Source organism: Medicago sativa, chromosome 6 (genome assembly GCF_051527215.1).
Source record: "Medicago sativa cultivar Bolivia chromosome 6, Bolivia_mono, whole genome shotgun sequence".
NCBI lineage: Eukaryota > Viridiplantae > Streptophyta > Magnoliopsida > Fabales > Fabaceae > Medicago > Medicago sativa.
Window position 1 is genome coordinate 20,970,914 of NC_140754.1, and position 11,965 is coordinate 20,982,878.

General features: G+C 35.9%; 1 protein-coding gene across 1 annotated transcript; it reads right to left on the reverse strand.

Annotated features, from left to right (window-relative positions):
- Nucleotides 1–6,254: 6,254 nt before the first annotated feature.
- LOC146913613 (uncharacterized) lies at nt 6,255–7,046 on the reverse strand. The gene is made up of 2 exons (XM_085716821.1): nt 6,987–7,046; nt 6,255–6,914 (listed from the first exon to the last, which is right to left on the reverse strand). Exons 1-2 carry the CDS (start codon nt 7,044–7,046, stop codon nt 6,255–6,257), a joined length of 720 nt encoding a protein of 239 aa, XP_085572947.1.
- Between the last annotated feature and the right edge of the window lie 4,919 nt (nt 7,047–11,965).

An 11,965-nucleotide genomic window follows, 5' to 3' on the forward strand; every position in this document is an offset into this window, starting at 1 on the left:
AGTGTTTGGATTTTGTCATAAGAACATGGCTTATGCACGTTCTCTACAATTATTTTACACTTTCTTAATTATAAAGACATTTCGAATAAAAAAAATTGTCCATTTTTATAAGATTTTTTTTTTGGTATTTTTAATTACATTAATTTTTTTTTTACCAATATATCTTTATTTATTTTGCATTTTTTTCCTTCAATCAACAATAATTACTATGTTGAAAATATAAATTAACATTATCTCTTAAAGATAAAATTGTACAAATTTAATACTACTACGAACTTTCTTAATTCTCGTAATTTTAACAAAAGAAATCTATATTTAGGGACGGACAAATTTGTTTCAACTTAAAAAAATAGGTTTTAGATTAAAAGAATTTATAGTCATATATGCTAATGTGATAGGTGTTAGAACCTTTTTTATAGATGTTTTTGTTGGTATTGATCTAGATTATTTCTCGTTGTTTACTATCATAAATTTTTTTTTAGGATTTGAAGTTCTTCCACTTGAATTTCTTGCTTTTAGAGAAAAAATAAATAAATTTTGGAATTAGTTTTTTAACAAACCGAACCAAACACCATAAAAATAAAAATAAAATGAATTTTTGGTTAAAAAGCGGCTCCCAATACTATATCTTACAGGTAAAAAAAAATTATTAAAATAAAGAGTTAATAGTGTTTTTCACCCTTGTAATATAGGTCATTTTCTGCTTTTGCCCTTATAAAATTTTCGGTTTGATTTGCATCCTTGTAAAACTTTTTTTCCGAAAAACACCCATCCACCATCCAACTCATCAAATGCACATATGTGGCGCTGACTTGGTTTTTTTTTAAATTTTTATTTATTTTTAATTGTCCACATCATATTTTATTTTTTAAAATATTAGAAAATTAATTTTCAAAAATTAAAAAATCCAAAAAAATCAGAAAAAATATTCAGATTTTTTTCCAAAAAAGTTAAAAATCGAATTTTTATTAAATATTAAAAAATCAGAAAAACGTTTAGATTTTTTTCGAAATTCAAATATTAATAAAATCAGAAAAAATATTCGGTTTTTTTTCGAAATTATTTTTTTTAAAGATTATGGAGTTTAATTTTCAAAATAATAAAAGTTAAAATTAGAAAAAATAAATTCGAATTTTATTAAAAAAATTCAAATTTTTTTCCTAAAAAAATATTTTCTACAAAAAAAAATTCTGGAAAATATTTTATTTTTGAAAATCTGGATGCGAATTTTTTTTAAAAAATTAGAAAAATTCAGATTTTTTTTCGAAAATTTTATTCCAGATTTTCATAAAATCTTTTTTGAAGTAAAATTTTAGAAAAAAATCATTTTTTTACGAAATTTTTGAAATGAAAAAGTTCATTTTTTATTTTTTTAAAAAATATAAAATTTGGATAATATTTTTCGTAATAAGAAAAAATCCTGAATTTTTTGGTCCCTATAAAATTTAGAACTTTTAAGTTTAGTCCTTACTTAATTTTAATAGGTTTTTTAGTCCTCACAAAAAAAAATTATTTCTAATTTTAGTCCTTATTACAACAAAGTTTGATTAATTATCCTTAAACTCTCAAATTTTTGAACGATTTTTTTGACACAAGTTTAGAACACTATGAAAGGTTCATCTACTAAAATTTAGAATTTTTTTAACATAAATCCAATTAAATATGAATTTTTTAAAACGGCTGAAGTTAAAGATAAAATTAACAAAATCTGGACGTAGAAATCAAATTTTGCGACAATTTTTTGGAGAGAAACTTTTAGTAATGTTCTTAACACGTCAACAAAAACGTGTTCAAAAACTCAAGAGTTTAAGCATAAATTAAACAAATTTAAATTGAGGAGGGACTAATACTGAGTACCAAAAAATTTTTTAGGGACTAAAAGAACTATTAAAATTAAGTAAGGACTAAACTTAAAAGTTCCCAATTTTATAGAGATCAAAAACATATTTAACCATTCTTTTAATCATTGCATTTCTTAATATCTATGTAAACATCTAAAACGACATTCATTTTAAAACGTAGGGAGTAATAAAATATGATCAACTCATGTGAATCAAAATTAGTCTGTCCATTTAAATATAAGCTACAATGAACCTTAAATTTGGATTTTCTAAACTGCTACATTACAAAATGGCATACAGATTTGTTAGCTTCAGCATTTTTTTCATTTTTCATATAATCAACTATACTAGAATGAAGATTATGCTCAGTGCAACATTCCGCTTTTACATTGTCTCAGCGGAATGTTGCACTGCGATTCCCGGAAGCAGGAAATGCTGCACGCCTTCTACCTTGTTGAAATTGTTTAGGCAAATCACTTGGTTGTCCCTCTCCTATCGTTGAACGCTTCTTCTTGCCACCTGCCTCCTCTTTCTCGGCACGACCATCACAATTCTGGGAGGATGGATTCTTCTTTTTTTCTCCAAACTTCACATGGTTCATTGTCGCTTCATAATCATATGGCGTCAACTGCAATAAGCCACTAGCTTGTTCAGTTTTCTTTGGTTTTCTGATTCTGTTATTTTGTTTGTTTGACTGAAAACACTTTTTAAAGTTTGCTGGCAGTTTCGAGAGAGACTTAGGTTCATCCTCATCCAAAGTTGAAGCACTCGGATTTTTCTCCATCTGCTCGGTGGGGTTTTCTAGGTTATTATTCTGCTCCACATGTAAGAAATCAAGTTAGGTACCATTGTAAGATAATTGAATGCTTGCCTTTCCTATTACTGAATCAAATGTATATGTACAAGTGTAGATCAACTATCTAATAATGTTACAACATAATTATATGGAAATCATTAAAACTAATTATGGTAAATATTCTATTCTATCACACCCCCGCAGTCGAAGCGGAAGGTTCACGGACGCTTAGACTGGTCTGAAAGTCATCAAAAAGAATACGAAGGAGCCCTTTGGTGAAGATGTCTACAATCTGATGTCTGGAGGGAACATGAAGTACGCGTGCCTGACCACGAGCTACCTTTTCCCGAACGAAATGAATGACCATCTCAATATGTTTGGTACGCTGATGCTGCACATGATTACCAGATAGATAGATGACACAAACATTGTCACAATATACCAGAGTGGCATGAGGAATGGGAAAATGGAGCTCTAGAAAAAGGTTGTGGATCCAACAAGATTCAGAGACAACATTCGCAACACCTCTATATTCAGCTTCAGCACTAGAACGAGAGAGAGTAGGCTGCCTTTTGGAAGACCAAGAGATAAGATTGTCACTGAGAAAAACACAATACCTCGATGTGGAACGTCTAGTATCAGGACATCCACCCCAATCAGCGTCAATGTAAGAGATCAACTTAGTAATGGGAGATGGTGATAAATGTAGACAAAGGTGTATGGTACCCTGTACATAACGGAGAATACTCTTAAGAGCAGTCATGTGTTCTGTGTTGGGTGCATGCATGTGAAGACAGATTTGTTGAACTGCATAGGAGATGTCAGGTCTAGTGAATGTGAGGTACTGTAAGGCTCCTGCAAGACTGCGATATAAAGAAAGATCCTCATAAGGTGTGCCAGAGGAGGTACTAAGTTTCTGCTTGGTATCGACAGGTGTGGCAGACAGTTTACAGGATGTCAAGTCAGCACGCTCGATGATCTCATAAGCATATGTGCTTTGACTAAGAAAAAGGCCACCAGGATGGCAAGAAACAACAATACCCAAAAAATAACTCAGGGGACCCAGGTCATTCATCGCGAATTCAGATGCTAAGAGTGACATAATTGATTTGCGAAGGGCATGAGTAGAGCTTATAAGTATGATGTCATCCACATAAAGAAGAATGTAGGCCATGTTAGATTGTTGTCGATATATGAAGATAGAGTGGTCTGATATGCTATGTTGGAAACCAATGGTGAATACATAGTCAGGAAAGCATTGGTACCATGCTCTTGTCGCTTGCTTGAGACCATAAAGTGACTTCGTCAAACGACACACATAATCTGGATGATGAAAATCACAGAAACCCAATGGTTGATGCATGTAAACAGTTTCATTAAGATCACCATGCAAAAAGGCATTGTGGACATCCAGTTGATGAATGGGCCAGGATTTGGAGAGAGCAATGGTGAACACTATTCTGATGGTAGCAGGTTTAACCACTGGGCTGAAAGTCTCATCACAATCCACACCTGCAACCTGTGACATGCCATCACATACAAGACGAGCCTTATATCACTCAAACGAGCCATCAGAATTTTTCTTATGTCTAAAAATCCACATACATCGAATAAGATTAGCATCACAAGGACGAGGAAATAAATCCCACATCTTATTTCTAATAAGAGCATCAAATTTAGATTGCATTGCGGATTTCTAATTCGGATCGGATAAGGCTAGTTGGGGTTTTTAGGTATGCGAGAGATGGTGTGGTCGGAGTGAGAGATTGATAAGTTAAAAATCTTGTGCGGTTTTACAATGCCTTTCATGCTACGGGTAGTTATGGTTCGTGTAGATGGAGGTGGATGAGGTTGGATTGGTGATTGTGGGAGAGAGGAAGGTGTAGTGGACGAGCTGGTCGGAGAGGCAGTATATGGAGATTGTTGGTTTATTGATGAGATTGATTAATCAATGGTGGTTGTTGGTATTAGTTGGTTGTGTGTGATAGGTGGTAATATTTGATTTTTCCACTGATGATAAGGTAAGGGTGTAGGTCATTATCTAGGAAGTGATAAGAGTTCGGCGAAGGGGAATGCATCTTGGTGAAGGGAAATTGAGTTTCATCAAAGATAACATGCCTTGAAATTATTAATTTTCTGTTTGACAAATCATAACACTTCTAACCTCTATGATTCGAGGGATAACCCAAGAAGACACACGGAGTCGAGCAGGGTTGTAACTTATGAATGGTAGGTGACGGGAATAAGGGATAACATAGACAACCAAAAGCTCGTAGATGTGTGTAAGTGGGATCACGATGATATAAGATTTGTGTTGGTGACTGATTTTGAAATGTTTTACATGGAAGAATATTTAACAAATAAGTTGCCATGTGAAAAGCATGGTGCCAAAACGATTGGGGAACAGAAGAATGAGCTAGCATAGTGCGTATCATATTATTAATGGTTCTTATTTTGCGTTCCGCTTTCCCATTTTGTGAGGATGTGTGGGGACAAGAGAAACAAAAAACAAGGCCATGATCACTGCAATATTTTTTAAAAAGCTCATTATTATATTCATCGCCATTGTCACATTGAAATGTTTTGAATTTTTGCAAAAATTGAGTTTGAATGAGTTCAGTAAGTGACTTGAACGTTTCAAACACATGAGATTTTCTGCCAATAGGAAAAGTCCACAAGAAGTTTGTAAAATCATCTAAGAACAAGACATAATATTTATGGCCAGCAGAATTTAAAATTGGAGATGTCCATAAATCACTACATAAAATATCAAAAGGCATCAAAGTCGTAGTTTGAGAATCAAAAAATGGCATTTTAACATGTTTGCCTAAAACACAAGAGCCACAAACAACAGAAGAATTAAATGGTTCACAACATATGAACTTATTTTTGCGAAGGGAATTCAAAATAGACACGCCAAGATGACCAAGACAACTATTCCAAAGACTGGATGTAAGACCGGAAAAACTGGGAGGAGTGGTAACTGGATAAAGATTTTCACAACTATCACATCTAAGAAGAGTTATCCCCGTCTGAAAATCAGACACGGTAAAACCAAAAGGGTCAAAGGAAACAGAAACATTGTTGTCAGTGGTGAGTCGTCTCACATAAATTAAATTTTTAATAATTTTCGGGGCATGCAGGACATGGTTAAGGTGTGGGGGTTGGTGAGATATGGTTATTTGTGTGTGTCCGGTGCCGTGAATTGGAATTCCATGGCCACTGCCAACAATAACTTTCTGATTTGAATTAGTTACTGGAAAATAAGACGAGAGATTACCTTGTGATGCGGCCGTGTGAGATGTTGCACCAGTATCCATGTACCACTGATTGTCAGGACTGTGGAGTGATATGGTGTGCATTGTTGTCTCAATGTCTGTCGGTATTTGAGATGAGGTAAAGGCTGCATACCCCTGAGGACGCTGTCCTAGAATGCCTGGCTACTTAGGAGGACCGCCAGCGCGTGTCCACTGAGAGGTGGGATACGGACACAGTGGCACAGCCCAAGGTGGTGGAGTCCAACCCCATGGTTGCCAGGTTGGGTACTGTTGTTGTTGTTACCAAGGAGGGGCGGACCAAGGTGAGGGGGCGCTGGGAGCTCCAGACTGAGGTGCATTTCAGTTACCATGTCCCCCTTCGAGGCCCTGGTTGCCACGGGAGCGAGCACGGTTGCCGGGGCGTCGGTTTCCACGTTGAGAGGTGTCTTCAGTAGGTTTTGGCTGAGAGGTGTGCATGGCAGCATGAGAGACTGTGTTTGCCATCTTAGCCATGCCGGCTTCTTCCAAAGTGAGCATGGAACGGGCCTGGTAGAATGACAGAAGAGGGTTGCTCTGGCGAATCAAAGTAGCAACACTGCGGTAAGCTTCTGGGAGACCAGATATCAGCTGTAGGACCAGGCGATGATTGTTGACAGGAGAGCCAACATTTCTCGGCTGATCAGAGAGCATCTTAAGACGTTGGCAATAAGCAGAGACATTGGGAAAATCCTCCATACGAGTGTTAGAGAATTCTTGCTCAAGAGTGACAACCCGAGCATTTTGGTTGTCCTGAAAAGTGTTAGCCAAACGATTCCAGGCTTCCATAGCAGTGGAGTCTGGTTCCAGAATGGTGGTCAGCAGGTCAGTGGAAATTGTGGAGTATATCCACTGAAGAACGGTGGAGTCAAGGGTGGTCCACTGCTCAAATTCAGCACTGGAGGTATCTGTTGGTGTGGTATTGTCCTTAGAAGGGACAATATGATGTAGAACCCGGTGAGAACGGGCATGAATGCGGAATAGCTCGGCCCAGGTGCCATATTGGTATTTCTCCATCTCAAGAACAATAGGAATGTGATTCTTAATGTTGGATACAGCGAAGTCAGGATGAAATTTTGTTTTGAAACCTGTCGATGAAGAGGAGGTGTGTTTCATCATGCCGGAATCAAGAGTGGCAGAGTTGCTATTTTTGCCGTTGCTGCTATTGTCGCTGTGATCAGATTCAGACTTCGTGTGTCGGAGAAAATTGCACGAACACAGGAGATGATGTGTTTCTGATCGGATGACGGAGCGAATGAGAGATCGCGCGTGAGAATAGGTTCGCTGCTGTTTTGATCGCGGCAGCACGTGAGGGACGGTGCAGCGATGATGAAGCGCGAACGGGAGGGAGCGGCGACATTTTTGCAGAAAATGCGGCGGCTGTGGCAGCACACAGGGAGAGGTCCGGCGGCTGAGATATGTAGGTTAGGGTTTGAGAGAAAAGGATATATAGGGATTGATTAGGGTGATACCATGTAAGAAATCAAGTTAGGTACCATTGTAAGATAATGGAATGCTTGCTTTTCTCATTACTGAATCGAATGTATATGTACAAGTGTAGGTCAACTATCTAATGATGTTACAGCATAATTACAGGGAAATCATTAAAACTAATTATGGTAAATATTCTATTCTGTCACCACATCCTCCTCGGCACCTGTATCGGTGTCCAGCATTATAATCTCATCTAGAGCGGAGGTGGAAGCTGGATCAGAAACAGGTTTTTGTTGGTCTGCTACACTAGGAGTTTCACTGCCACCTGAAAATGAATGGAAAGGAAGAGTGACTGAAGTGTCCACAAGCAAAATTCATAGGCGAATCTCTATAAAGCAGTTTTCATTTTTCATATACGCAACTATACTAAAATGAAGAAGACTATACTAAGTGCAACATTCTTGTTTCTTATTCGCCATTGGAAAATTGTTTTGATCAATTCACTGAGTCAAACTGTTTCAATTATAGGCCATATATACATCAAAATCAAACTTATATGTAGTCAATAGCATAAAGTAGCGGCCGACCCCTAAAACACTGTAACGGTGCAGCGGGTAGCGGTACAGCCACTACGTCGAATTCTCTAGGGAAACGATACAAACACTACACATATGAAAACTACAACATAGAAGAATGCACAAAAGGAAACACATTCATTGCGAATCATCAAAGGTCATTGCTACTAACATTTCAAACATAATATAGTTCAATTAACAAATAAGTTCCAGCCTCAAAGGCTCAAAATAACATATCTAATAGGAAATAAGTTCAAGCCTCTAAGGATCAAAATAAATTAAACGAAAGAAAGGAAAAATAGAAGCATTCTCCGATGTATATGGGCAGAATGATCATCTGCAGTATTGCCAAAAGTTGCATCAAGGGGATCCTTCACAACCTGCAATTAAAAGAAACCCATATTCAGCTCTCAAGAAGAAGAAAAAAATCTATCTGCTAACTCGTCATTAGTAGGAGTTTTATAAACTAGAAGAAATTAGCAATATTTATACATTGATAAAAGGAAGAATAATGTACTCCCTTCTTTGCGCGCCAAAGACAATTCAGGTTTCAGTGTCTCAATTCTCAAACCCCAAATTAATCCTGAATGTAATCCTATTATATTATCTATAAGATCATAGCAAACTGATATTCCCTGAATAAGACATGCAAATTGGCCACTCATACAACCAAATTCTAACATTCAACTACCAATTTTATAAAGCGAATATAAAAACTATTATTACCAAGACCCAATGAATCACATTTTTCAGCATTCCTAACTTTAGAAGAATAAAGACCCATGAAACAGATCGGTATCAAGATATAGACAGGTCAGCTTAGTCAATTGACCCACGGGAAAGCGATTAGTAATAATACCAAAGCAGATAAGGAAATGAAAGGGAAGGGAAACGGGAGGATCATAGAGAATCACTATCAGAGATATATTAAGATGACCAAACAAGACTTAGACAAAGTTCTGACACAACATTCCCTTCTGAGTTTTAACTACTGACAGAGAAGGTTAAGTTTTTTACATCTCTACAAGATTTGTACAGCTAGCTGATATGTTAACAAACATACTATTGACTGGACATAAATCAGAAAACGTATTCCAATCTTAGAAAACCAAACCACTAATCATCTAATCATCTAATGCAATGCATGATCGTGGACTGTATAAAATGTAATGCACAACGAAGGAACCAACAACTTGAAAAAACAGATAAATGAAACAAATGCAACAATTTTTCATGTTATACATTTTATCTACTAAGTTACCAGTGATCAGAAAAAGCATAACATACACAACATGAACTGAAGTTTAACATAAAGTTGCAGTCGAATATAATGCACAAATGGTATAACACAAAATATACATACTCACATTAAGAACAAGGCGATATCAAAAAGAATATTAGATTTGAAGCTTGAAAATCCATATGAAAATGGACCAAAAGGACAAAATTGAAATTAAAAAAAGATAAAGGACCAAATTGTTACCTGAAATTAATTTAAGGGACTAAAAGTGTAATTTTGCCATTGTTAAAACAAATCCCTTCAATGATCAATATATTAATATAACAGGTGATAGAGTAAGAGCAACTCATGTAAATCAAAATTAGTTTGTAAATTTGTATATATACTAAAATGAACCTTAAATTTGGATTTCCTAAACTGCTACATTACAAACAAGTGACATATAGATTTGGAGCTTTTGCATTTTTTTTCATCTTTCATATAAGTAACTAGACTAAAATGAAGATTATGCTAAGTGCAACATTATTGTGCATATTTTTTGTTTCTTATTCTGATTAAATGACTGAGTTGTATTCTTCCATTTTAAGCCTCATACATATCAAAGTTAAACCTAAGTAGTCAGTAGCAGATAGCACAGTGTAGCTGCCGACCCCAAAACACTATAACTGTGTAGCCACCATGTCGAAGTCTCTAGGGAAACAATACAAGCACGACATATAAGTTCATTGCTACTGACATTTCAAACATAATATAATTCAACTAGCAAATGAGTTCTATCTAGCCTCCAAGACTCAAAATAACAGGAAATATGTTCTAGCCTCCAAGGCTCAAAATAAAATAAACGAAAGAAAGGAAAGACAGAATCATTCCTCGATGTCTATGTGCACAATGATCATCCACAGTATTGTCATGAGTTGCATCAAAGGGCTCCGTCACAACCTGCAATTAAAAGACACACTCAAATTCAACTCTCAAGAAAGAAAGAAAATTCAAAAAGAAATTAGCAATATGAAACAAGGTATTAAAAAACAAATCATTTTGTTTCTCTACGTCTCAATATACTTTTGAGATTTATGCTTTGTTTTATCTTATAACAACAAATTGGTATCAGGAGCAATCATCTTGAGGGATCCGTGAGTCGATAGGAATAAAAATGGAAACAGAAACATCATCATTCATAACAATGTCATTACCAATACAGACGGTGAGGAGTACGAATTATGGGCTGCAGACTACTCATCATGAAAAGTTGGATCTTTGGGAGGCAATATAATATAAGAAAGACTATTAAGTCAAAATCCTGCAATGGCACAGCTTAAGAATCACAGTGAGAGGAAGACGAGAAGGGCTAAGGCTAGATCGTGTTTCTGTTTTGCAGTTTGAGTCTGCAAGAATTATTAATATGAAGGCTTTGGTACCATCTCAAATCGGTGTACCAAGGCAGTGAAAAAACGAAAGGTACAGACACTCAACTTGGTGAGAGAATTTGAGATTCATGGCATGAAGGAGACAAAAACTAACGAGTCATGCTGACAGATTGTAAAGCAATAATAAACAAAACCTTTATATTGCGGCGAAAAACAAAGGAACAGTTGCAATTGAAAGCCATTAATGTTTGAAAATAATTTTCCTAAATAGTAAAAGAAATCAGTAATAATACAAATATAGCCATTCACGTAATTTTCAGTATACCTTACTTAGGAAGAATATAGACCCACTAAACAGATTAGTATCAAGATATATAGAGTTCCGCTTCGTCAGTTGATCCACAGGAAAGTGATTAGTAATAATACTAAACAGATAAGTATCAAGATATGAGGAGAGGAAAGGAAAGGGAGTGGGAACGAGAGAAGCTCTGGCACAGCTCTCTCTTTCTGAGTTCTAACTACTGACAAAGAAGGTTAAGTTTTTTACATCTCCCCAACAAGATTTGTGCAGCTAGCAGATATGTTAACAGAGATATTATTGACTGAACATACATCTGAATACTTATTTCAATCTTATTTAGAATGAAGGAACCAACAACCCGAACAAAATAAATAAAACAAACACAACAATTTTTCATGTTTTACATTCCATTGATCGGTAATTAACAATGATCCACTAAGCTACCAGTGATCAGAAAAAACACATAACATACACAACATCAACCGAAGTTTGACATAAAGTTGAAGTCGAATATAATGCACAAATGGTATGGCACAAAATGTACATACTCACATTTAAGAACAAGGCGATATCAAACTCTCAACGTAGATTCCCGGGAGCCTCAAATCATTGATCATAATATCTAAACTCCTCAAAGTACCATTTATGGAATCGTAAACAACCAACTTCATTTCAAGCAAGGTCGTCATAAACTCCAGCAGCACTTGGTCATCCTCAGATATATATAGTACATTACAATATGGACCTAAGTAAGGAAAAGTGGCAAATTTAGTCCAAGACTCTCTATTTCCATATTCCTTCATAAGCCAAATATCTTGTCCGCGAAGGATGCACAAGCAATCCCTCGAAACCCTCAACGGCAATATACTAACCATTTCTACTCCTTCTCCATAATCAGGCTGCAAAATCTCTTGATATGACTCTGTCCCCAAATCAAGAGAAACAATAATGGGCAGCAAAGTATTCGAATCACGGTGAAATACCGACCAATTGATTGTGCCACTTACAAATTTGCCTGATGCAAGAAAAAAGTCAGTAGAACTCTCTAGGGAAACGATACAAACACTACACATATGAAAACTACAACGCAGAAGAATGCACAAAAGGAAACACATTCA